Here is a 27,379-nt window from a genome sequence, read left to right as displayed (position 1 = left end):
AATTCTGCAGGCCTTGGGATTCATGGCATCTTGCATACTACTAATACCATTTGCAAAACTGCATATGAGGAGAGCACACATGGCAGGACAGTGCATTCAGGGCAAATGGACTACAGATCAGAGGCATCTGCATATCAATCAAAAAGAAATGCTAGCAGTACAGAATGCCCTAACAGCTTTCAAGGACCTCTTACACCCAGGACAACTAATAATAAAGACGGACAATACCACAGTAATGTGGTACATAAACAAGCAAGGGGGCACACATTCCTACCCTCTATGCAGGCAAGCAATGACCTTGTGGAACACTGCACTGTCTTACCAGGTTCAATTACAAGCACAATTCCTGCCAGGAAAGAAAAACACATTGGCAGACGACCTAAGCAGAAACATCATGGATCCACACGAGTGGAAACTAGATCCACAAGTACTTGCAATGATAGCTCAAAAATGGGGATGCCCAGACATAGATCTGTTTGCAAACCCCCAAAACTACCAACTTCAAATATTCTGCGCAAGGACATTCCATCCACAAGCTTGGAAAGTGGACGCCCTCTCATTCAGTTGGAAAACATTAACAGTGTATGCCTTTCCTCCACTGCCTCGTCTAGCAAAGGTACTGCTGAAAGTCAGATTAGAGAAGCCACGAATGGTATCCAATTCTAAGGAACATGGCCCACGGCCCACCATGGATTTTACCACAGATTCCTCGCCTGCTCACCCAGCGAGACAATCAGATTCTACACAGCCAGCTCAAGACTTTAAACCTGGATGCATGGCAAATTACCTAAACAACCAGCCAACACCTCTATCCAAAGCTGTTATGGATGTCATTCTGGAGGCCAGGAGGCCCAGCAACAGGAAAACCTATTCAGACAAATGGAAAAGATTTTGCGCCTGGAACCAGGCTAAAGGCCAAAATCCACTGGATCCAAACATTCCTCAGATTCTACAATATTTAACTGAGATGTTGCACAAAGGACTTTCCTTTTCATCTATTAAGATCCACGCCTCAGCAATTTCAGCTCATTACAACACGGATCCTCCTTTATTCTCACATCCACTCCTAAGACAGTACCTCAGAGGGGCTAAGAACATAAGACCGCCAAGGAGAGCACCAACACCTACTTGGGATCTCAACTTTGTTCTGGAAAAGCTTACACTGCCGCCCTTTGAACCAGCTTTTTCAGCTGATTTAAAATTTCTTTCATGGAAAACTGCCCTGCTACTAGCAATAACCTCAGCTAGAAGAGTCTCAGAGCTACAGGCACTAATGACAGTGGAGCCTTTCCTCATTTTTCATCAAGACAGTCTCTCTAAGAACTAACCCTTCCTTTATGCCAAAGGTGGTATCCAGTGTGGCCCTTAACCAAACCATTCATTTGCCCACCTTTTTCCCAAATCCCCAGAACAAAGGAGAAAGACTCCTGCACTCTTTGGACATTCACAGGCAATTACGTTACTACTTGGATAAAACTAAGGCTTTCAGAAAAAAACTGATCAGCTCTTTGTAGCCTATGCTACAGGATCACAAGGAAAAGCTATCTCAAAACAGACCATTTCTAAATGTTTAGGGCATTGCATACGTTTCTGCTACACGCATCATGGGAAACCGATACCTGATAACATTAGGTCCCACTCCACCAGGGCTACAGCTACCTCAGCAACCTTTCTCAGGGGTGTGCCAACCAAGGATATTCTGGAAGCTGTAACTTGGAGTTCCGTGCACACCTTCACCAAACACTATCACTTACCTCTATATTCTAAGACTAGAGCTGGTTTTGCCACTGCAGTTTTCCAGGGCCTACTAGCTTCTTCTAACCCTGTTTAACTCCACCTCCCATCCTTAGCTTTGGGATTCAACCCAAGTGTGATGACTGCAGCAGGGTAACACGATGAACATAGTACAGTTTTGTACCTACCATAAATGTAGATGTTCAAGTGTTCACCCTGCTGCAGTCCAGGTTACCCTCCCTCCATCCCCTCTGTACTAGCTGAACTTATCTATACAACTCTATCCTATACAACCTCTGTGGTGTATTTGCTTGTGCCTAAAGGTATTGTTTATTTTTATCTAGCTCTCTCTCTCTCTCTCTATATATATATATATATATATATATATATATATATATATATATCTTTATATATATTTTGCCTACCTACTGAGGGCACCTGACATCTGGGGCAAGAAAAACTGAAGAAAATGGCGTTGGATGCCTCTTATATACCCATGACACACTGACGTCAGGGAAGAAGCGACGACAACCGACGCTGGACCAAGACTTTGGAATTCAGGCCGACTACGGGACTGCCTGACGGCAGGATAACCCAAGTGTGATGACTGCAGCAGGGTGAACACTCGAACATCTACATTTATGGTAGGTATAAAACTGTACTGTCCTGATTGTCACTCCCGAAAATGGGGGCAAACCTACATTTTCTTGCTTCCAAAACTTCATTGTATACTTCTGCTAGAAGCTTTTCTGGGTACCCCCTAGCTTTGAACAAATCCATAAGATAAGCAATTTCATTAATAAAATCATTGTCATCTGAGGTCATTCTGGATATTCGAACAAACTGACCCTTTACTACCCCTTTCTTCTGGTGATGTGGGTGTGCACTGGTATAATATAGGTAAGAGTTTGAAAATATTGCTTTTCTGTAAACTCTAGTTTTGAAGTTTCCTCCAGCCTTACTGATACTGAGGTCCAAGTATCTCATTTTGTCAGAATTGATTTCATATGTAAATCTTAAGAAATCTGTGGGGCTAAACAAATAGTTAAAGAAATCTAAAAACCTACTCTCAGGTTCTACCCAAAATAAAAAAAATGTTGTCCAAAAAACGAGCATAAAAATTCCAACACCTAAAATCACAATTGAACACAAATTTCTTTTCCTAGTAGGAAAGTATAATGTTAGCGCACGTGGGGGCACAGTGGGAACCCATAGCAATGCCTCTTAGTTGTTTAAAATACTCGCCCTCAAAAATATAAAATTGTTTTTTAAAATCACATCCATTAAGATTAAACATGTTCTAAAAGCATTAAAACTTATGTCATTAGTATCACTTAAAACCTCTTCTCACCATTCTAAACCCAGAGTGTGGGGTACTGAAGAAAAATAAATCTATCTATCACATCAACCGTGATAAAAGTAAGGTTGTCACAATAAAGGCCCAAATGCAGTTTTTTGAAAAGGTCCCATGAGTCTTTGAGTACACCCCCCCACACACACACACACATGGACAATTTTTTAAGCTTGGAATGCACACATTTAGCTAAGGGGGCTGTTATGGAACCTTCCGCAGAGACAATTGGCCTTAAGGGTGGGTTGCCCACATCCGTATGGACCTTGGGGATGCCAAAAATTGATGGAATCCTAGGTTTCTCGACATGTAAAAAATTGTAAGTATCATTGTCTATAAGCCCTTCAATGAGCAAGTGGATTGCAGTTCTGGTGAACCTTCCAGTGCCTTATTTTTGGTTATCAGTTTACTTTTGGCACTTCTCTTTCTTTGTTTATTTGTTCTGTTTTGTGGATATGGAAGGGCAGCCAGATTCCAACATGAGAATTGGGGGAAATTCGTAAGCTCATTGGCCAGTTAACCCAACTGGTGGGTCTATTGACTCCTGTCGGCCAATCCTTGGCTTTGCTGACATCACATTTGACATCACAAGGCAACCAGGAAGTAAATCAGAGTGAAAATGGCAGAATTCAGCATGAGGCACAAACTGACTTAAATGAGAATGCTGTAGAGGTTTCTGCAACAACTGGAAACAGAAACTGTAGTTTGGATGATTTTCCTAATATTTTTAAAACCCAACAATGTGTTCAAACCCAACAAATGGAAGAAAGAGGGAGAGAAACTACTGTCCAAGCAGGTGCAGCTGGTAGCAGCAAAAGGCAAGTGACTGAAAACACTCATAGCAGTCAAGGTAACGAGACTTTTTAAAGACATTTTAGACTGCTAATTTGCTTTTGTTGGTGAAGTGCCTTGTTATGACAACAACAATGGTACTTATGCTAACAACTTTGCTAAACTTGACATTTATTTAACTAAATATAAGATGTATCAAATGGACAATGATTATTTAAAGCAATGTTTGCAGTTAAATATTGTACCTAAGGGTTTAAGGGTGTGTAAATATCCAAATAATGTTACCAATGGCTGTGATTTTCACAAAGATTTGGTTGTTGCATTTGACAAATGTGGTTTTGATGTCATGAGAGCTATGTCTCTCTTTCGGCTTTTCCCAGTTAGGGGTCGCCACAGTGGAACTCCGGTCCGCTAATGATTGGCAGTTGATTTTTACGTACCGAGTTGCCAGCTCTGACGCACAACCTTCAACGAAGGTACGCCCATTCACGCATGTCTCCATGCAGAAGACGCTGTAGCTGAGAATCGAACCGGACAGCATCTTACTGTGAGGCGACAACACTACCGCAGCACCACCACCGCGGACGATGTCATGAGAGCTATAATTAAGAATAATGAAAATGAAATGAACAATATTTTTCATGTGGTTGAGCATACCAACAACAACTTTATTGGTGATTTAATGTACACTATTGAAGGTGAAAAGGAGAAATATTTTGATTTGTTAAGGAATATTGATTCAAAATGTAAAGAAGTGCATGTTAGAAAGATGAAAAAGCTAGAGATATTAATGAATACAAAGAGAATGTGCACTATCCCAAACCTAGGCAGGGGGCTAGGTCTTATGGTAATGACAATTTAAACAGGGAAAAGCATACATGATGGTGGGTTTGGTGGGCAGGTCAATGATGTTCCTTTCAACATTCGAGACCCTTCGGATTTTCCTTCTCCCCGAAGGTCAGAAAGGTTGAAAACGAAAGGCCCATTACAGGTACAATGCCTGGACAGGACAACGGGGAGCTTACTAGAGACACGCCCTGGGGTCGGAATGGTCAAGGATAGCCCCAAAATAAGTTATAAGAGTTTTAACATTTTTAATTATAGTAACATTGAAGTGCAGGAAGGTCATTTTAATTTATTTATAAAGGGATTTTCTTTTATCCCTAGGAGAAAGTGTGATGTGTTTAAATTTAATTTTTTTGGATTTTAAATTGTGTATACAAAAAAAGAATCTAGAACTATTTTTTAATGCTCAAGAAAGGTCCAACTCGCACAATGCCACGTTGCATAGGAAAAACATTTTTAACCCGCCCTTGCATTCACAATTAAAGAACTTTGAATGTATGGTGGAGAACGAGTTAAGGCAAGCCATAAATAAAAACAAAGTGATTCCGAATCTTAGTAGGGAAGAGAGAGAATTACTCAAACAATGTAGAAGTAACAAGAATTTAAGAATTATGAAACCGGATAAGGGTGGGGGTGTAGTCTTAATGGACAAAATCACATATGAAGGTAAGATGATGGACATTTTGGGTGATGTCAACCAATGTACGAGGCTTTCTCTGAATGAAGTAAATATTGCTTACAAAAGAATACAAGTATGTTTAAAATTACTTGCTCATTGAAGGGCTTATAGACAATGATACTTACAATTGATTTCCATCAATTTTTGGCATCCCCAAGGTCCATAAGGATGTGGGCAGCCCACCCTTAAGGCCAATAGTCTCTGCTGAAGGTTCCATAACAGCCCCCTTAGCTAAATGTGTGGATTCCAAGCTTAAACAATTGTCCATTGGGGGGGGGGGGCAAATGTACTCAAAGACTCATGTGACCTTTTGAAAAACTGCATTTGGGCCTTTATTGTGACAACCTTACTTTTACCATGGTTAATGTGACAGATTTATTTTCTTCAATACCCCACACTCTGGGTTTAGAATGGTCAGAAGAGGTTTAAGTGATACTAATGACATGAGTTTTAAGGATTTTAGAACATGTTTAATCTTAATGGATGTGATTTTAAAAAGCAATTGTATATTTTTTGAGGGTATTTTAAACAACTAAGAGGTGTTGTTAATGGGGCCCATTGTGCCCCCACATACACTAACATTCACTTTCCTACTGGGAAAAGAAATTTGTGTTCAATTGTGATTTCAGGTGGTGTTGGAATTTTTATGCTCTTTTTGGACATTTGTTTATTTTGGGTAGAACCTGAGAGTAGGTTTTTAGATTTCTTTAACTATTTGTCTAGCACCACAGATTTCTTAAGATTTACGTATGAAATCAATTCTGACGATTTGAGATACTTGGACCTCAGTATCAGTAAGGCTGGAGGGAACTTCAAAACTAGAGTTTACAGAAAAGCAACATTTTCAAACTCTTACCTATATTATACCAGTGCACACCCACATCACCAGAAGAAAGGGGTAGTAAAGGGTCAATTTGTTCGACTATCCAGAATGACCTCAGATGACAATGATTTTATTAATGAAATTGCTTATCTTATGGATTTGTTCAAAGCTAGGGGGTACCCAGAAAAGCTTCTAGCAGAAATATACAATGAAGTTTTGGAAGCAAGAAAATGTAGGTTTGCCCCCATTTTCGGGAGTGACAATCAGGACCTTGAAAATATTCAAACATCGGAGAGGTCAGGTGATAATGGGTACAACAGTGCTTTGGTTATTACTTATGACGGGGATGCTGAGTTGGCCAGAAGCATTATAGAAAGAGAATGGAACAGATTTTGCTAGTACATCAGACCTACAGTATATATTTGGTAAACCTTTTAAGTGTATTTACAGAAGGGGACGCTGTATTAAAATCATTTTGGGGAATGGTATCTTTCTAACAAAAGGGGCACACACAAGTGTGGTTGTTGTGCCCAATGCCCTTATGTCAAAGTTGGAGAGATGGTTCATCTGAGAAGTAGAGACAGACTTAAGACAAATGGTTTTGCTAATTGCAATACTAATGGTATTATTTATTTAACCCTGTGTGACAAATGTGAAGCATTGTATATAGGCAAAACTGAGAGAAAATTTAAAGTCAAGAATGTATGAACACAGATACGATATAAAAAAGATGAACAGTGACAATTCTCTATAAACATACTCTGAACTGTGCAGGAGCTGATTTTGATTTTGATGTAATAGAAATATTGGCCATTGATCCTAGGGGTGGCCCTTGGGAAACACGCCTAGAATACAGGGAACTGTACTGGCAACTAGTTCTTGAAGTTACTAGGTATCCTGGTTTGAATGAGATGGTTTAATTGAAGCCAGTCTTAAAGATTAGGTCAGCTAAACTTTAAATGATGTGACTTTCCTGCAGATGGTGCTGTTTTACATTTTGTATGACCTACACAACAGTGTTTTAAATGTGGTTTTAAAAAGGTTTTATATTTTTAAACATTTTTTATAAGTTTTTACAAATTGTAAATAATGTTTTTTACAAGATTCCTGCTTGACCAACAAATGACTTTCTATGCACTTCTGTATTTATTGTGCTTCATTGTTTGTGTATATAGTTTTTTTGCACTGTTTTTAAAAGTATAATAGTTTGTTAATTGATTAATTGGGGATGTTTCTGTATATAAAGGGGTTTCAGAAGTAGGTATGCTCATTTGAATAAATTTTTGTGATGAAAACCCAGGGATGCAGTTAATGCGTTCTGGATGTGTTTTTACATTTTTTAATATCATGTGCAATCAATAAAACAGTGGATTTTATTCTGGTGAACCTTCCATTGCCTTATTTTTGGTTAACTATTTAACAATAATACTGCTGATGCAAAGACAATATCTAATATTCTAGCTGATGAATTTAGTTCAAATTTTGCTCCATTCATAGTTGTAGGTGTTCAGCAGGTTCCACAGTCACAGCCACCCCATTTAATTGCTGTGGAATAAGTCCTGTCTACCCTCTAAAAAGCTAAGAACACCTCCTCCATAAGAACTGATAAAAGCCTTATGCATGTTAGTTAATTCATAGTATGCATGTAGGTGCCATCTTTTAAAAACTATATAAAGAGTAAGGAGACAAGGAAGATGTAGTAGGCAGCTAAGGGAAACATAGCAAATTATTATTTCACAGAAGGAGAGATGGATCTGTGGAACATCTTGAACAAGAAAGTCAAAGTTTACAGAAATTATTTTTGTGTTGTGGCATAAGGCAGTTCTTGTTGAGGTAAAGTAGTTATTGGTTTTGTAGGATCTGAAATTCATCTATTAAGACCGTAAAAGGGGCTGACTATTTGATCGTATTTGTTTTTATATTTGTTAACCATGGTAGAGCACTAATCCAAATAGACCTTTTTCAGTCCTGGCCCAAGAGCATTGTCTGGTTAAGTGAATTGTTCAGTCACATGCGGGAATCAAACCCTGAACCAAAGGAAATAGCTTGTTTACAGCTCATAGCTTTAATCCCCTGCACATTCTGCCAAACTAGGCTGACCAGATGGTCCTAATCTGTTGCCAGTTTTGTGATTCGTCAGTTTTTAGCTACATCTAGTCATTTAGAAATGCTCAATTGTCTTGCTTTGCTGTAACTGTCAAATTATACTAGATGACATCTTTGTGCCTTGCCACTTACTCCTCCAGCATATGCCTGATAGAGAACCTCTGACATTCTGTTTAATCATCTTGGCATTCCATCTAAACAGTGATCTCCAAGTAAATCAATAATGCAAGACTCTCAGGTAATTTGTCAGCTGCTGACCTCTGTCATGTAATCCACTGACCCACACAAAAACCTGCATATCTTGTCTCTGTTAAGATCTGAAGAGTTCTATAAATGCCTCCTTAGTGAAGAGTTCATTTTTAGATTTGCTAGGAAGTGTGACTTTGACCCTTTTAAATATTCTCCCTTCATTCATTTTATCAATTACATTGAATGGTCTCTTCCTCTAAATTCCTCAGAGATCACATTTCTGAGTCCAGATGTAGGGTAGTAATATTGCAATTGACTGAACTCTATGAATCCTTCAGTCAATGAATACAACCAAAAGCAGGCAAGACAAAAGTTGTCTACTTTCAGCCAAACCAGATGTTATACTTTAAATCTACAACCCCAAGAAATAGCCAAAACCATCTTGCTACTTGCGATTCTGTTATATATCAGAAACACATTTTATTTTATTTACCTTTTGTTAATTGGGTTAGTCCCAATAGGCTAGTAGCTTGTTTTCTGGGGATACCAAAGGTGGTATTGATACTACAAGGGGAAATGTGGCCAGGGCATTGTAGAACTTCTGCTACTCTTTTCAATAGGTGTCTTGGGATCATTTATATCCACCTGATCTGCCACCAACTCAAGCATATGGGACCTCATTTAACATCTCTTCTGAAGGATGACACACTCAGAAGTGCAGGACCTCCCCCATATGTAAAACTGCAGTGTGAACAATCTATATACATAGTGTGGGAATAGAACCCATGGCATTTTGCTCTAAAGGCAAGTGTGGTATCTGTTGTGCACAGTCACTGCTGACATTTCAGACCCAACAGTGCCTGCAAAAGACCATAGTATACATTAACTAAAGTGTCCTGGCTATCAGTTGTATATAAAGACTCTGTCTAAAGCTTGAACTAGCTCACAAACTTGTTTCTGTCTGCTTGCTGTCAGATGTAACCTGTGAATGGAAATAGCTAGATCTTTGTCCTTTCCCATCCTGCTTAACATATTTTCTCATGAGTGTTTGAGACCACTATACAGTTTTTAGATATACTACTTCCAGTTATATGGACAGACTCCTGACTAAGAACTTTTTGATGTATAATGTCTATCCTTTGCTACTAAAGACTAAAACATACACTCCATGATCAAACCCGTTACAGATTTTGGGTTTGAAGCAGACTTGAATATGTCCGTAGTAACAGAGATTAGTCCTGATACATTCGTCAACTTTATAGTCTCTGAAAGCAATGCACCTTCCCCCCACAACAGACTTTTTTAATGACTTACTTTTCAGGGTCAGGTCACTGCTAGAAAGTAGATTAAATGTCTCTAAGTGAAAACTGAAACTTGCCACAATTTGACTTGGCATGGATTGAATTTCAGAATTGTTTAGAATTCCAACTAAATAATGACAGAAGAAATTCCGGAGCATCCAAGTGCATCTAGGGCTGGGGATAAGGCTGACTGAAAAGGGAAACTCAGATTGCCAAGGACAAAGGTGAAAAAAAAAAAAACAATGCAGCTTTTTAAAAAAAAACTGAATACTGCTTATTAACTAATATCATAATTAGTGTGTGAAGTACACATAGTGAGAAGGTATATCTTCCCATTTACATGTAGGCCACCTGAGAAGCCACTCTGCAATTTGATCAGCAGAGGCAATGTATAGATCCTAGCAAGTAAACAGGGAAAGGAGTACTAAGCTCTCTATACTCTCTTCAGTCAGAAGGCAAGCTGGAAGGTGAAATATCCCTACATTTCCGGGTCTGTATTACAATGTCAAACTAAAACAAGTTCGAACATTGTAATATCGAATCTTAAAGTCCGAAAGTGGAAAATAGCGATGCCACGGCACAGACTTTTTTCCCAGGAAAAAAAATCGGTGGGGCATTTTCGGGGCTTTGCCATTTCCTCCACTGTGGTGCAATCTCGGAGTTGGTATATTTAAGTAGGGGGGATGTGGGGGGGGGGGCATAGCCCACCTCTTCAGTTTAAGGTTAAGGTTTTTTTTTTGTCAAAGAACAGCGATTTTTTTTCCTGGGAAAAAAAAAATCGCTGTTCTGTGCTTTCGGTTTTGTTGGGTTTTGGATATAAGGGTTTGATATTACAATGATCGAACTTTGGTAAGTTTGACATTGTGATATAGACCCTAAATTTCCTGTATAACTTGGTTAATGTAAAGGTGACAATATTTGTGTTTTCCTTGTGTGTGGTAAGTAGATTTGTGGAACCCAGACAAACCAAAAGTTTTTTTTTCTGCAAATGCTTATTCATGTTTTGTATTCAGCCCTAATTCAAACTTGTGTAGCAGTTTTGAATTGGCAGTAGGTGTGTGTGTGTGTGTGTGTGTGTGTGTGTGTGTGTGTGTGTGTGTGTGTGTGTGTGTGTGTGTGTGTTTGATAGAAAGATACAGAAGAAAGGCTTCCATTTCGTACTTGTCTAGTTAACTCTGTAGATGAAGTGATGCTCGTTCAGAAGGTCACTACAAAAGTCAAATGTAACTCAACAGGAAATAATGGATAGAATAACTTAAGGGCAATCACACACATATGCACACACAAACTAAAAAGCTGTTATCTTCATGTTTTTATCTTATCTTATCCACAGTATTAGTGTTCCTGCATTACGCTTTAGGATTTTTTTTTGTTGTAGAAAAGAATGTCTGGATGAGGGCATCATGCTGATCTGAATGTAATAACAGAGGCTTCGTGTTACTATAATGCCATCTGTTTCCCCTCAAGGTTACATTAGACAGGCAAACAAGTTCAAGGTTTGTTTTGCTGAATACAGGGAATTTCCTAAGCAATCAAGACAATAGAGCAAAGGTAGAGAGACTGAAAGTTAAAGGAAAGTGCACCCACAGAACTGAGCTGCAACCTTGGAACTACCAGCATCCCCAAAGTGGCAAATTAGGGGGTACAAAGAAGAGTATGGTACCAGCAGCCCTTTTAAGGTAATGGATGAACTCTTATGACATAGTGCTAAACAAACCTGAGCCAGTACCTTGCAAGTAATAACAAGGCCAATTTTTTGTGGTCCTGCCATCCATCATTATCCCCTTCTCTGAGTAGCATCCTTCCTACTATACCACTCAGCCTCTTTGTACGAGATTTCTAGAGAAAGCCAAAAACAGCATGGAAGTAACAAAGGCCCAGTTTTAGGGATAAATGTTAAATATTGCTGTTATAAACTTAGAAAGTTGTTAGAATGACAAGTTTTGCATTAGTATGGATTTTTGAAATATATGAAGACTGAAGCCCAAAAGTCTGTCATTATTTAGTAAACTCAATCCTCAATACTTTGCAAGGAAAAAACACAAATTTTATGAGGAACAGACAAAAAATACACTTGTGGTAGAAGGATGCTTTCTGAAAGTTAGCATGCAGTTCTAAAAATCCTGACTAAAAACCCTGTTACACAGAGTGATGGCGAGTAGATATTTATTGCATAGACCTTATTCATTTAAGGTATAAATAAAAGGGGAATGCAGCATAGTATCTGAGGTCAATGGTGAAGGTCAAATGGAAAAACAGAAGTCAGAAATACTAAGCCTACAACACTGGTAATGAAACTAAGTAATGTGAACCTTAACAGGCCTATCAAATTTTTTTTCTTCGACAGGAAACACTATCCATCTTGTAAAAAGAGATTTGTAAATGTTGCAGCATATCATTTGCAATGCCACATTAGTAAATATTTCAAGGGGTGAGACGTGTGTTTGTTCTTTGGCTGTTAGAAAGTGGACTTTTTCAACAGAAGTAGAGCCCCCCACAGTTTGGCTATTACCACATGACACACCGAGGGCTGCGAACATTTGTTTTGTAGGAGTGGGAATATACAAACTTGTGAACTTGTTTTGCTGTTGGCATTTATATGCAATTATTCCACTTCTATGTCACAATGTCTTTGCGTATTTGCAAATAGTTCTATGTTAAAAGATCAACTTTTGAAAGAATAGAATTTCATATGATCAGTCATTTAAACAGTCGAACGTATCCACATTTATTTAAACAGCAAATTGTTCTTATATCATGGTACAGTGGGATTTGGAAATATGCCAATTTTCCCACTAAAGTGCCATCTTGGAGTTGTATATAATTAGCAGTGGGTGTAACACGCTGATGTTCATCGTGTTTCACTGTTGCAGTCATTGCACTTGGGTTATCCTGCTGGCAGGCTACCCGCAGTCGACCTGAATTCCAAAGTCCTGGTCCGGCGTCGGTTGCGGTCACCTCTTCCCTGACGTCAGTGCGCCAAGGGTATAAAAGATGCAGCTGACGCCATTTTCTTCAGTCTTTCTTGCCGCGCGGTGTCCGAAGCAAAAGCAGTTTGCAAGTGCCGGTCGGCCGACTCCTGAGATTTTTGAAATTGAATTTCAGATCCAAAGTCTTCTATAAAGCTAAGTACCCCGTTGGGGAAACTTTTTTCTTGCTCCAGACCGATGTCAAAAAAAGTTAACAATTGTATTTCTTGTGGGAAGCAAATACCTCATAAGGATTTTCATTCTTACTGTATTCCTTGCCTAGGCCCTGACCACGACGTTGCTAGTTGTCAGTTTTGTGCTAGATTTAACCAACGCACTATTAAGCGTCGTTACGATTTTGCTTTTCATTACTTTGGCCGAAGGTTTAACTATATAATGCCGTCGGAACAGCCAACAACTGGAGTTCATAAAAAGTGCAAGGAAAAAGAAAAGGAAGGGCATCCGAGGTCCAAAACCAACGACGAAGCCTCTTCTAGGCCAGTCGCCGGTTCTCAGTGAGGCACTTTCGCAGCCCCTGACACCCGCTACCTCAGAGCCACAGGCCGCCGCCGACTCCCACGTGGAGACAACTAGGCCTCTGGATACCCAAGGTATTGGGCCTTTGGAAACTAATCCCTCAGATGGGTCCAGAGCCGCTGAGCAGGCATCTGCTTCTGAGGGTGTTTTCAGACATACACAGCTTTATATCAAGCCATCTTCAGCATCCAAGACAAAGACTAAAACAGTTTTAAAGACAAGGAAACAAGTACAGCATTCTCCAGGACAGACTTCCATGCCTAAGAAACAAATGCTCAAAATGGCCGAAGACCTAATTACTTTGATCAGGGGTTCCCATCCCCCTCCTGATAAGAGGCATAGGCAAGACACTGAATATGATTCCTCTGATCAGGTTTCCATTTCCTCTGACTCCTCTTCAGAACAGGGATACTCTATCCCTCCCTATGAGGATTCTGATGCTGAAGAATCTATTCCTTCAGCTTCTCCTCCTGAGGATTACTCCTTTGGGGAAACCCTGCATACCATGAGGGAACATTTCCACTGAGAGAGCCAAGGTTACTCAGATTCTAAGAAAAGGCTCAGAGATTTTCTTTTACTACCTCAGCACAGACCTCTTGCTATTCCATCTGTTCTAGACTTTGTAGATGATGTATTTTCAGAGTCCGGCCTGTCTCCCTACCCTTTACCTCCTGTACCTGTTAAGCCAGACAGATACTACAAGGTTCCAGATTCTCATAAATTTCTATATAAAAACCCTGCTGCTAACCCAGAAACTATTTCTCGGGGTCCCAAAGGGGTCAAGGCCGCTACTGCAAAAAACCCTGTCCCCTCAGATAGAGATTCTAGGGCACTGGACAGATGGGGGAAAAAAGTTTACACTTATGCTACCTTGGCTGTAAGGGATTTAAATTGTCAGTTTCATATGCTTAAATATCAGCAATACTTAATGTCTCTGCTAAAACAGAAAATGTTGACAAATTCTGAATGTTCTGAGAACAAGGAAATGCAGGATTTATTGCATGCAGCTGAACAAGTGGGAAAAAATACTTTGCAATGTGGTTAGGATTCACTGGAGGCCTCTTGCAGGGCCGCTGTAACAGGTTCTGTCATTAGAAGGCATGCTTGGTTAAAGGAACAGACTCTGCCTGATCATGTTAAAGCAAAATTATTGGATGCTCCATTACAGCATGATACTTTGTTTGGTGTTAAGGCAGAAGAGGTGTTGAAAATGGAGGATAAAGCTAAATCTATGCAGACAGTAAAGGATTTCTTGCAGGTACAGCCACCCAGATTTAGCAGGAACTGGCCTTCTAAGAATTGGTCCTTTCCCGTGTCAGACAGGCCACAAAGAGGCAGATACAGACACCCTAGAGGCAGACAACAGCCCCAGGGCTCATACAGGCCCAAACAATGGGGTGCTTCTACCTCTAAAAGTGGAGAAGACAAATCACAGCCATATAGGAAACAGTCCCAATGACTTCCCTCTCCCAATGCCAAGCATTTATCTTTTAGCAGCACCCTTAGGGGGAAAGCTAGCACTTTATTCGCAAAATTGGCACATGATCACCCAGGACAAATGGGTCTTAAATATAGTCTCTCAGGGCTACAGGTTCCACTTTCACACCCTTCCAAAGGCAAAAGGTATGCCAGACCTGCCACACAATCAATGGGCAGAGGCACAAAACCAAGTTTCATCTCTCATGGACATGAGGGCTATTCAGTCAGTGCCACGACAAGAGCAGGGACAAGGATTTTACTCAAGACTTTTCTTGATACCAAGAAAGGACAAAGCATGGAGACCAATTCTGGACCTGTCTATTCTAAATACTTTTCTGGACGTTCCGAAATTCAAAATGTTGACTCTGCAGCAGCTTCTGCCCATGCTGGGCAAGAAAGCTTGGCTTGTAACTTTGGACCTCAAAGAGGCATACCTGCATGTTCCAGTCAGACAATTTTGCAGAAGATACCTCAGATTCCTAGCTGGCTCAATGCTCTACCAATTCTCCGCACTGCCCTTTGGCTTATTTACTGCGCCCAGTAAAATGCCTGGCACCAGTAATTGCATTTTGCAGACAAAGAGGAATTCAGATATATCCCTACTTGGACGACTGCCTTATTCACGGAGAGACCAAAGACATTCTACTAAAGCATCTGGCGTTTGTAAAAAGATTACTAATTTGCCTAGGGTACACAGTAAACGAAAAGAAATCAAAACTGGTACCCTCTCAAGAGATAATATTCCTGGGTGCAAGCTTAAATACAACTGCCCAGATGGCTTATCTCATGCCAGACAAACAAAGGCAACTGACTTCTTACTTCGAAAGCATGGCAACAAAGACCCAGTTATCTGCAAGAAAAATTCTGCAGGCTCTGGGCTATATGGCCTCTTGCATTCTGCTAATTCCATATGCAAGACTGCATATGAGGAAACTACAATGGTATCTAAATAGTGTTTGGACTCAACATTGCCACAGCCTGGAATCATTAATTTCACTCATTCCCTGCCTGCAACAGGAGTTTTGATGGTGGGCACAGGCCTGTCACCACAACAAGGGACAGCCATTCACTTTACCCACAGCTAGGCAAACGCTAACAACAGATGCATCAGATTATGCCTGGTGGGGCCACATGGCAGGAAAATGTATTCAGGGCACATGCCCCCAAGCCAAAGGCATCTTCACATCAATCAAAAAGAGATGCTAGCTATACAAAATGCCCTGACAGCCTTCAAGTACCTACTTATCCAGGACAGCTGCTGATTAAGACGGACAACACCACAGTCATGTGGTACATAAACAAGCAGGGGGGCACACATTCCTACCCCCTCTGCAGACAAGCCATGATTTTGTGGAACACAGCATTGACTTACCAAGTACACCTGCAAGCACAATTCCTGCCAGGAAAAACAAATGCTCTGGCAAACGAACTAAGCAGAAACCTCATGGATCCTCACGAGTGGAAACTAGATCCACAAATCTTTAACATGATAACAAGGAAATGGGGATGCCCAGACATAGATCTTTTTGCCTCCCCTCACAACTGCCAACTTCAGAGATTCTGCACAAGGACTTATCACAAACAAGCATGGAAAGTGGATGCTTTGTCATTCAGCTGGAACAACCTTACAGTATATGCATTTCCTCCACTGCCTCTCCTCCCCAAGGTACTCCTAAAGGTCAGACAAGAGAAGCCACAAATGATACTGATTGCCCCGGATTGGCCATGCCAACACTGGCACCCAATCCTAAGGAGCTTGTCTCAAGGCCCAGCCTGGACATTGCCTCAAATTCCTCATTTACTGACCCAACAAAACAATCAGATCCTGCACAGCCAACTCAGAACCCTAAATCTAGCTGCATGGCAGATAGTGTAACCATTCAGAATACACCTGTCTCTAAAGAGGTTATGGGTGTTATTTTGGAGGCCAGGAGGCCCAGCACGAGCAAATCTATGCAGAAAAATGAAAGAGATTTTGTGCTTGGAACCAGGCACAAGGAATTGACACGCATGCTCCAAATATTCCTCAGATTTTACAATATCTAACTGAGATGCTGGACAAAGGCCTATCCTTCTCATCAATTAAGATCCATGCCTCTACCATTTCAGCTCATTGCAATACAGACCCACCTATTTTTTCACATCCATTGCTTAGGCAGTACCTCAGGGGGGCCAAAAACATAAGACCTCCAAAGAGGGCACCAATACCTGCATGAGACCTCAATTTTGTCTTGGAAAAACTCACACTGCCTCCTTTTGAGCCAGCCAATACAGCTGAGATAAAATTCTTATCATGGAAAACAGCTCTGCTCCTAGCAATAACTTCAGCAAGAAGAGTCTCAGAGTTACAGGCATTAATGGCTGTGGAACCTTTTATTATCTTCCATCTGGACAGGGTTTCTCTAAGGACAAACCCAACATTTATGCCTAAGTTAGTGGCCAGTGTGGCTGTTAACCAAACTAGTTATTTGCCTACTTTTTACCCAAACCCACAGAATAAATGTGAGAGACTTCTGCATTCTTTGGACATACACAGACAGCTACGCTTCTACTTGGACAAAACTAAAGCTTTCAGAAAGACTGAGCAACTTTTAGTGGCATATGCTGCAGGATCACAAGGAAAAGCTATGTGCAGACTATTTCAAAATGGATAGGACACTACATTAATTTCTGCTATTCACAACATGGCAAATCAGTGTCTAAGGGCATTAGACCACATTCTACCAGGGCAGCAGCCACCTCTGCAGCCTTCCTCAGAGTAGTACCAACCAAGGATATTTTGGAGGCTGCAACTTGGACTTCAGTGCACACTTTTACTAAGCGCTACCACTTACCTCTTTACTCTAAATCCTGAGCAGGCTTTGCCACCACAGTTCTGCAGGACCTTATAGCCACTCCTAATTCTATTTAGACCCAGCAGCCCAACCTCAGCTTTGGGATTCAACCCAAGTGTAATGACTGCAACAGCGAAACACGATGAACATAGTACAGTTGTGTACCTACCATAAATGTAGATGTTAGAGTGTATTCATTGTTGCAGTCCAGGTTACCCACCCACCATCCCCCTTTCTTTGCTGGGACTTAGCTGTACTTCTCTATTCTATACAACCTATGTGGTGTATTTGCTTGTAGATGAAGGTGTTGTTTATTTTAGTGCATGCTTTTATAAGTAATGATTTTTAGCCTACCTTTTTGGGGGCACCTGACATCTGGGGCAAGAAAAACTGAAGAAAATGGCGTCGGCTGCATCTTTTATACCCCTGGTGCACTGACGTCAGGGAAGAGATGACAGCAACTGACCAGGATTTTGGAATTCAGGCCAACTGCGGGTAGCCTGCCAGCAGGATAACCCACGTGTAATGACTGCAACAGTGAATGCACTCTAACATCTACATTTATGGTAGGTACACAGCTGTACTTTTTTGAGTTTTTACATATGTTCAACTTTTTAAATTGTCAGTCACATGAATTTGATCATATGAAATTTGACTATTTAAAAAGTTGATTATGACAAAGATTCATTTGTAAATATGTCTGTATGATCTCTTTCCATCTGCATGTATGTGTATGTCTGCATCTTTATATATAAACAATTTTTTATTCTTATTTGATAACCAGATAGGTGGGCTGGTTCAGGAGGGCACTTTTCATCCATGAGTCGGACACAAAGGCAGAAACAATCAAAATATTACAAACATGGCACAGAGTTAACTAAAGTAATGCCAAAATGAAAATAATTTTTCATTGGTAGATCTGTATCACTGATTTCATCAATGTGGTGTTGATTACATTTATCTGTGAGAAACAGTCATTCTTTTAAGAGTAAACCAAAGTAAAGAAGACTGAAATAATGAGCTTTTAATGTTCTTAATTACCATTAACAGAGCACAAATCCTGCCAATACAATATTTACAAAAGATTTACAAAGGTTGTGTAGTGTTGACAGTATACATAACATTATAGTAAATGTGTGACGAAGCTAATATGTGCAGAAACAAGTGTATTATGTTTGCTAGTTCTGTTCACTGGGTACAACAACAAGTTTCAAGTCATTATTTACACATTTGCATATATTATTTTTTTAGGCCTATTGTAAAGAATAGATGTGTGGTTGTTGGCACTATAAAAAATAGATGGGCATCTCCAACACATATGTCAGTCAAGTGGTAGCTTAGTGGTATGGCTTTATTTTTATCTGTCATCAGTGAAGGAGTTGGCAACAGTAGGATACTTTAAGTTGGCTAAGCAATGACTTATGAAATGTGAGTAATTTGAATTTTTTTTTTAGAAATACCATTTTAATTAAAGATCAGAACTTGGGGGACTTGTTAAAACAACTATACTGCTCTCTTCCTCACTGTTGTGTGACCCTGGAGGTATAATTGAGTATAAAGTAAGGGGGTGAAGTCCCCCTCAAATATCTGCTTTTAGGCCCAGCCCACTTCCGAAAACATTTGCAGAAGTTGCATACTAACTTTGTTAGCAGGGATTATAATAGTGAGTGTATCAAACAGACTGACAATGATGTATGCGTAATGAGAAAAGATTCAGCCAAGCCCCATTATTCTTCAGCAAGTAGACCTTCATATGAAAAGACTATGAACAGATTAGACAGGCAGAAATACACTCTGTATTACTCCAATGATGTCCGATACATTAAGGAAAAAATCTGTAAGACTTGGAATGTATTAAAAAGAGATGAAAGGATTAGAAATGTAGTAGGTGAGAAACCCACCTTCAGGTACAAAAATAAGAAATCAGTTAAAAGGATGTTATGTGGCTACAAAGAGGCAGGGGTAGATGGCAATGGACATGGAAACACCTTACCTTGTGGGAAATGTATTTATTGTGAACGTATAGATTGGAGTGGTTGTTTTGTCCACCCCAATAATGGAAAAAGATGTACATTTCATGTTAATGCAGATTGCAATAGCACATATATGATTTATTTGGCCTGTTGTACATCTTGCAGCTGTTTTTATTTAGGCAAAACTAAGACGCCTGAAGGACAGTATCCGAGAACACTTACAATATTGGAACCAAAAATATTAATAATGCGCTAGCTAAACACATATTAAATACTAGTAATGAACATACCTCAAAGTTCATGAGCATTGACAGGGTGACACAGGGTCAGCATTTGAGTGATTTGAGAAATCACAGAGGTTACAGAAACAAAATGGATCAGGCTTTGAGCTGATGTATGGCCAGGTCTAAATAGAGTAGTTCCGTTGAGACCAATACTGAAAGCAAGTCCATTGTATAAAAGAATGGCAGAGTAGCAGTATGTGTATTTTATATTAGAATGTTCCTAGATATATGCCTTTTACCCCCTCATTTTACATTACTGCATATTGAGATATATGAACATACATTTTTCATAAAATTGTAATTAAATCAAAAGGTGCTTCAACAAAGTATTAGTTTAAGGGTGTGCACACTTATGCAACCAGCTTATTGTTTGTTTTTTATTTTTTATATTTTTTTCCTAACAGATTTGTTTGTTTTTCAATTGAATTGTACAGGTTATAGGTCACATTAAAGGTGGGAAAAGTTTTGAAATTATTTATTGTGTCTCATTTATAGGTCATATTAAAGGTGGGAAAAGTTTTGAAATGATTCATTTTGGTCTCTTTATTTATTTATTTTTTTATATATATATCACAAAAACCTGGCATTTTAACAGGGGTGTGTACACTTTTTTTATATCCACTGTATGCGTGCATGTATGTATGTATATGTATGCAGAGCTGTTGGGGCATGGCAGGACATTTTGCACCTTCATCGTTTTGTACTTTCAATATTTTTGAGAGGAATCGTGTGTAGACAAGAAGGTGTGCATGTGTGCATGTACATATTGTGTGTATGTACCTGTCTATACATGTGTATAGACAGAGAGAAGTGTGTGCAAAGTCAAAAAATGCTGTTTTGTCATTTTACACATTTTGGATCAGGTGTGATACTGATGGTGCTGTGAACAGTACACAAGTTCATATAAGTGTTTGGCTTTAATAAATGCCTCTTTTGCTTTCTAGCTCAACCAGATGAAGGCAGTGCAGGGCACTGTTTGAAACTACAACTCTCAGTATGCTGCAAAGCCACAAGTAAGTGAAGAATGTAGTAATGTAGCTGAATTTGCATTCTGTATATGCATAATATACACACACACACACACACACATATATATATATATATATATATATATATATATGTACATATATGTACATAGTTTTTTCATGTTCTACATGTAGTCCTCACTAGACTTTCAGCTGTGTAAATTAGTGTCAGTCCCAGATATTACATGAGGTTATCTTACGTATAGGCAGTTACAAAGGCATAACATCTTGACATATCTTCATGGAGTCAATTCTGGACACATTGCGGGTGCTGCGAAGAGCACTTCTGGGTAACATCAAAGATTGAAACAGTACTAATTTCATGAATTTTGCATAGTCATAATTTGACTTAGTAATGGAGTCCATTATGTCATGTTATTAGAAACCCAAAATACTTTGAGAAATTAAGCTGGTAGAATTACATTTATCTGTTTTTTTAGCATTGGTAATTTCATAATTTTTCCTGTCTGATAAATTTGTGAGTTCTTCTCTTTCTTCTGTGATGAAAAGTCTTTTCGTGTTTAATTTTTAACAGTAGGTTTCAAAAACTTCATGAGTGGATAACATTGTTCTTACCACTGAATGTGAACAAGTTTTAATAAAGCTGTTTGTGGGATAGTACTAATGCTATGCTGAAGACCTGCCATTTCTTCTCTATTGCACTAGAGATCTCTATACTTGGTGCCTAGAGGATAAAATATTCATCTAACTTGATGGATTTTATTATGATGCAGAATGCTGGAAGTCAACAGAATTGTGCTGATAAAGTAATCTGTATGTGGCATAATCTTGATCATTTCAAGCTAGCATCTGTGTCAGTTATCACTATCACTTTTAAACAGAAATTATGTTTTGGACAGTCAGACATCTTGGGGAGAGGGGGTCTTACATTACAAGACTTTTTAAACCTGGAATGCCACTTTTCTGTTTCAGCCACCAAACCAGATAGCCATAATCAACCTAATTCTCAGCCACGGGGTGGAGGAGGAGGTGGCAGAATTGAAGAAAACAATGATAAAGGCTGTAAGTATATCTACCTTTTGTTAGTTACATGTGACATGTTGTCAAAGGAAAAAACTTTAAAGACCAATTCACGTTAGGTTCAAGCAAGGCACCCTTTATTACTTGCAGCAAGGAGACAAAGCATGTAGGCATGTTTGTCTGAATTACTAGTGATTAGTATGTTATTCTTATAGTTCTCTTTCTGTCACACAGAAAATGTTACTATTCTATTGCTGACGTAGTTAGACACAGCTTTCTGTATGTTCTACAGAAAATGTTACTAGACTTATTGCTGACTAGGTTAGATTATTTGCTAGCTTGCAAAACATTTTGAGAAAAACAACCTGGCCTTATGCTTATTTTAGCCCATTTTAACTTTTCATTTCTTCAACTGTACTGTTCTAATACATGTTATATTTTGTCTGGTTCAAGGTACATTTCTAGCTTTAGTACAAGTAATGCTTACTATGGTTTATACTTTCAAGCATCTATTGTTTTCTTTATCAATGCTTCTATCAGCTGCATACTTTCTCATAGCATAAGCAGAGATGAATATCTCTCTAAGTTTCATGACATTAGCAGAAATGAAATGTCTGTGACATTAGCAGAAATTAAATGCTTCTTGTTAAGTTTCTAATAGCTGTACAGATTCATGCAGTGTGAATAGAATAAATGTATTAACCCTTTTAAACCTCAAATGCACTAAGCATACATATTACTATTATATATTTTTCTAACATTTCCCTCCTTTTAATACTTTTATTTTACTTTCAAGATTAGCATAAACAGTTTTTTCTCTTCCCCTAACCTCTTCCCACTCATGATTTGCAGTTAAGAGAGTCATTCAATTTAAGCTCATGAAAGCATTTTTAGTTTTTTAGCAATTCAAGTTCAGTGTCTTGGTATAAGGTTTCTGAAACTGAAATGTCTATAAAGTCTTTAATCAGTCTTTTTATGCAGGAGATGCAGCAGCACACACATATCACCAATAGGATTATTCCTACACAGATAGCAATCAGAATGTTCATCAGGATACTGCCCAACCCCCAAACAATTTCTGGAAAAAGTCCGTCAATGGATTTGGTCCTGGATTGGTCATGGCTGACACCTGCTGAATTACCTCAAGATGGTTGTCTATCTCGTGTTTGTGGTCAGGAATATACGAACAACACTCCTCCTGGATTAAAGCGCACGTACCTCCTCTCGCCGCTAGGGTGAAGTCAAGAGCCATGCAATTTTGAAGCACCACTGTTCTCATGGCCGTCAGTTCATCAGTCACCAGTTCTAGGGCAGAAAAGGTTGCATTGCTCATTATTTCGAGAAGCTTAGACAATTTTCTCAGTTCCCAGATTGATTTCGTTGCTCCATATGCTGGCAGTACACCTGCCCATGATATAACAGTATCACTCAAGTCCATGTGTGCCAGTCCATCGCCTACAGCATGATGGTTTTTCCAGCGCGCATTGATTTGCCCCACTGGATTGATAGGTTTCTTGATTTCACGAACATTCCGAATTTTCCCTTGAGGTAAAACTGCTGTGTGTCGTATGGCCGGAACCAGGTAACACAAAAAACAACTGCCGGACCAATTCTCAGTTAACCATTTGTATGCTTTTCTACCACATACAAAGTAACAATCTTCGACTTTAGTAGTAACTTTACTATGCCCTGGCTCTGCATGAAACATTTTTTGTCGATTATAGACAGTTGCTTATAGAGTTCAGCATTATGTTTTACTTCTTCAGTTGTCCTATGCATCAATTCAAAAAATGTATCCTAGCTTGTGTTGCAATAGGATCTGGTGTTATCAGGTTTAGTGTAGCATCTATAGGGAACAGTCACATTGCAATTGCTCCAACCCACCTGAACTGTATCATTCTTGTAAAAACACACAGTTCCCTTCTGTCGAACAGACAAGTGCAATGCTATTTTATGTTGTGATGTGACATCTAATGTATCATGAATTAGGTTTTCCCAGGTCTTGTCAGCTCCTAGGGGAACTGAGGTTAACAGTGACCCCCCATATGCTGTTGGTAAGGCTGTGCAAATCCAGCAATTCGAAACATTGAAAGTTTCGGCATACACATATTTGATTGCCTGGTAAGTGTTAAAGTTCGGGTGCCACTCTGCACGCTTGTTCAGTTCAATTTGTGTGGCTGAGAAAAGGAATGGCCACAACAAAAATATTATTGTCACTAGTACAGTCAACAGGATGGTTATGCAATGCTTTTGTGGAAATGGTTTTCTGCATTTCTGTTTTCTCTGACTCTTCCGAGTAGGTGTAGTTGGATCTTACTTGTTTCTGTCATCTTTTCTTTGGACACATGCTCTTACTCTCTGCCCTAATAGGACCTTCAGCACCGATGGTTTCTTCACTGGGGTTGAGGCGGATCAGTCCTATTGATCTGACCCCCCTTTGTAGCCAGACTTTGTGCTGAGGGCCCCGATGGAGAGGTAAGATTTTTGTCCCAACTCAAAGTTCTTAACCAGCTTGCAGCGCATCAGGTGTATCCACAAAGCTCATTCTGCTATCTTAACTGCAGTAGGTGTTGAAAGAAGCACGTGGTAGGGACCGTCCCACCTTGGTGATGACCAATTCTTCCTCTTGATGTTTTTGATCCACACTCAATCTCCGGGAGTCACTGCCACTTCTGATATCTTGGTTTGCTTTCTATCTGAAACAGAATTTGACTGCAACAGATGTTTAGAACTCAACAACTTTTTCATATATTCAGCTAGTGTGAAATCAGCTTCCTGGTCTGATGACATGAGAAGTTTCCAGTGGGGTGTATAATAAGCCCTTCCAAATAATTTTTCAAAATGAGTCAATCCTTTTGCTGTAGGGACAGTTCTCATGCTCAATAGTGCCAGGGGCAAACAGTATAACCATTTTTTCCTGTCTCAGCTATTAATTTTCTCAATTTGTTTTTTAGTATACCATTATGCCTTTCAATTAGCCCTGCAGATTGTGGATGGTTTGCACAATGATTTTTTAAAGAAATATCAAAAGGCTTACTCAACTGCTGTATGGTTTGATTTACAAAGTGTGTACCATTGTCACTGTAGATCCTTTCCGGAATACCAAACCTAGGAATGATTTCCTTGACAAGTACTTTTGCCACCATAGCTGCATCTGCGTTTTTGGTTGGAAAGGCTTCCACCCATCTGAAATACATGTCTACAATGACAAGACAATACTTCTTATTTTCACATTTGTTCATTTCTATGAAATCCATACAGATAGTGTGAAATGGATATGGTGGTGTAGGGAAACACCCTTGCTTGGGCTTTATCACCCCCTGTGCATGATGTTTGTTACAAATCTGACACAGCAAACAAAATTTTTTAGAGTAGTTTGTAAATCCGTATGTTGTGAACACCTGGTTCACCAGCTGTACCATCCCCCTGTTGAGACATGTCACTGCCCATGGCTCAACAAAGCTGCATATTGGAACAAATTAGAGGGTAGTATTGGTTTTCCCTCTCTAGAGATGTACAGCCCCTTTTTGAAGATTGCTCCTCGTTTTATCCATCGTTGTTTTTCAGCTTGCATAGTGAGTGTCTGCATTGTTTTTAACATATCTAAATCTAAAATCTCAGAGGGTTGTAATTCCTCATTTAAAAGAAATACTTCTGTGGCTGCTTATTTTGCAGCTATATCAGCTCTCACATTACCTTTTGAAATTCTATCTTGTTGCTTGGTATCAGCTGTGCATTTACAAATGGCTACTTTCTGAGGTAACTGAATAGATTCTAAAAGATCTAAAATAAACCGTGCATGATTTATAGGTTAGCCAGTAGATGTTATCATTCCCCGGTTTTTCCACTGTTGTGCAAAAACATGTACAGTAGAAAAAGCATACTGGCTATCAGTAAAAATGTTTGCACATTTACCCTTTGCTAAGGTGCATGCCCATGTCAGGGCAATCAATTCTGCTGCCTGTGCAGAAAAGATGTGTGGTAAAGGTTTTGCTTCTATAATCTCAGTATCAGAGACTACTGCATATCCTACTAGGTTCTGTCCTGCAGGACCACTTTTGCATGAACCATCCATGTAGTATGTCACCTCGGCATCATCCAAGGGGACATCCGTGAGGTCTTTTCTAGGGTAGTGTCTTTTGCTCAGTTACCTGCAGGCAGCGGTGTGGTGTGCTGTCTGCTGGGGTCGGGAGCAGAGTAGAAAGGTTTAAAGTCATGCATCGCTCAATTGTCATATGAGGTTGGCTCAACAATATAGTCATACAGGAAAGATGCCTAGCTGGGGAAAGATATGCCACCTTTTCTTGTAGTAAAATAATTGTGACTGCATGAGGTACTCTCAAAGTGAGAGGGTGGAACAAGACTTCTGAGGCTGAAGCCTGTATTGCCATTGCAGCTGCAACTACTGCTTGTACACAGTGGGGTAAGGATTGTGCCCCTGGGTCTAGTTGTGATGAATAGTAAGCAATGGGGCGTTGCTTATTCCCATGCTGTTGTGTCAATACTGATGTCATGTAACCCTGCTTGCAGTCTACAGTTTGGAAAAAACGTTTATGGTAGTATGGCAATCCCAGAACTAATGAGGACGCTATTAACTGCTTTAGTTTACAGAAGGCAGATTCTGCCTCTGGTGTCCATTGTAACAAATCCTGCGCTGCCATAGACTTTTTATATATAAGGTCAGTCAGAGGTGCAGATTCCAAGGCATAGTTTGGAATCCAGCTCCGGCAAAAATTAGTTGTACCCAGGAAGGACATAATTTCCTTCTTGGTAGTGGGTTTTGGTGCTTGCAAAATTGCTATTTTTCTGTCCTCATCTAAGGTTCTACCTTCCTTGGATATTACATATCCCAGGTATTTGACTTGTTTTTTCCAAAGCTGCAGTTTACTTTTATTTACCTTATGTCCTTCAGCGGCTAAAAATCGTAGAAGTGCTATGGTATCTTCTCTACAATCCTGCTGGGTGGGGGCTGCCAGCAAGATGTCATCAACATAAAGCAAAATCTGACTGCCTCTTGGTGGGGTGAATCCCACCAAGTTGCTTGCCATTTCTTGTGAGAATATTGTTGGACTTTCACAATATCCCTGTGGTAGTTGCGTATATGTATACCTTTTCCCCTGAAATGTGAATGCAAGCCAATACTGGCTGTCAGGGTGTATTGGTATCGAAAAGAACACATTGCTGATGTCTACCACAGAAAAATACTTTTGTTGAGGTTTCAAATCATTCAACAGGGTGTGTGGATCTGGCACCGTGGGTGCCCTTGATATTACTGCATCATTTATGGCTTGTAAGTCGTGGACCATATGCCATTCTCCGTTGGCCTTTTTAACTGAAAATATGGGTGTGTTACATGGTGAATCGGGAGACTCTACTAGTGTCCCTCCTTTAAGTAAGGCAGCTATAATAGGTTTTATCCCTGCCTCTGCATCTTTTCTTAAAGGATACTGTCTTTTTTGTGGTCTGAATGCTGACT

The 27,379-nt window shown here is 39.6% G+C and overlaps 1 protein-coding gene across 2 annotated transcripts in view; it reads left to right on the top strand.

Moving 5' to 3' along the window:
• EFNA4 (ephrin A4) overlaps positions 1-27,379 on the top strand; it is an 864,452-nt gene that overhangs the window by 707,469 nt on the left and 129,604 nt on the right. For both annotated transcript variants that reach the window (XM_044080068.1, XM_044080067.1), the window contains exons 3-4: positions 20,842-20,910; positions 21,856-21,945. In XM_044080068.1, coding sequence (XP_043936003.1) covers positions 20,842-20,910; positions 21,856-21,945 — 159 coding nt within the window. The remainder of the gene's footprint in view (positions 1-20,841; positions 20,911-21,855; positions 21,946-27,379) is intronic.

Source organism: Protopterus annectens, chromosome 8.part0 (genome assembly GCF_019279795.1).
Source record: "Protopterus annectens isolate FY-2018-M chromosome 8.part0, PAN1.0, whole genome shotgun sequence".
In the NCBI taxonomy this organism is placed as follows: Eukaryota; Metazoa; Chordata; order Ceratodontiformes; family Protopteridae; genus Protopterus; species Protopterus annectens.
Note: the sequence above shows the minus strand (reverse complement) of the source record. Positions and strands in the feature narration are given on the sequence as shown.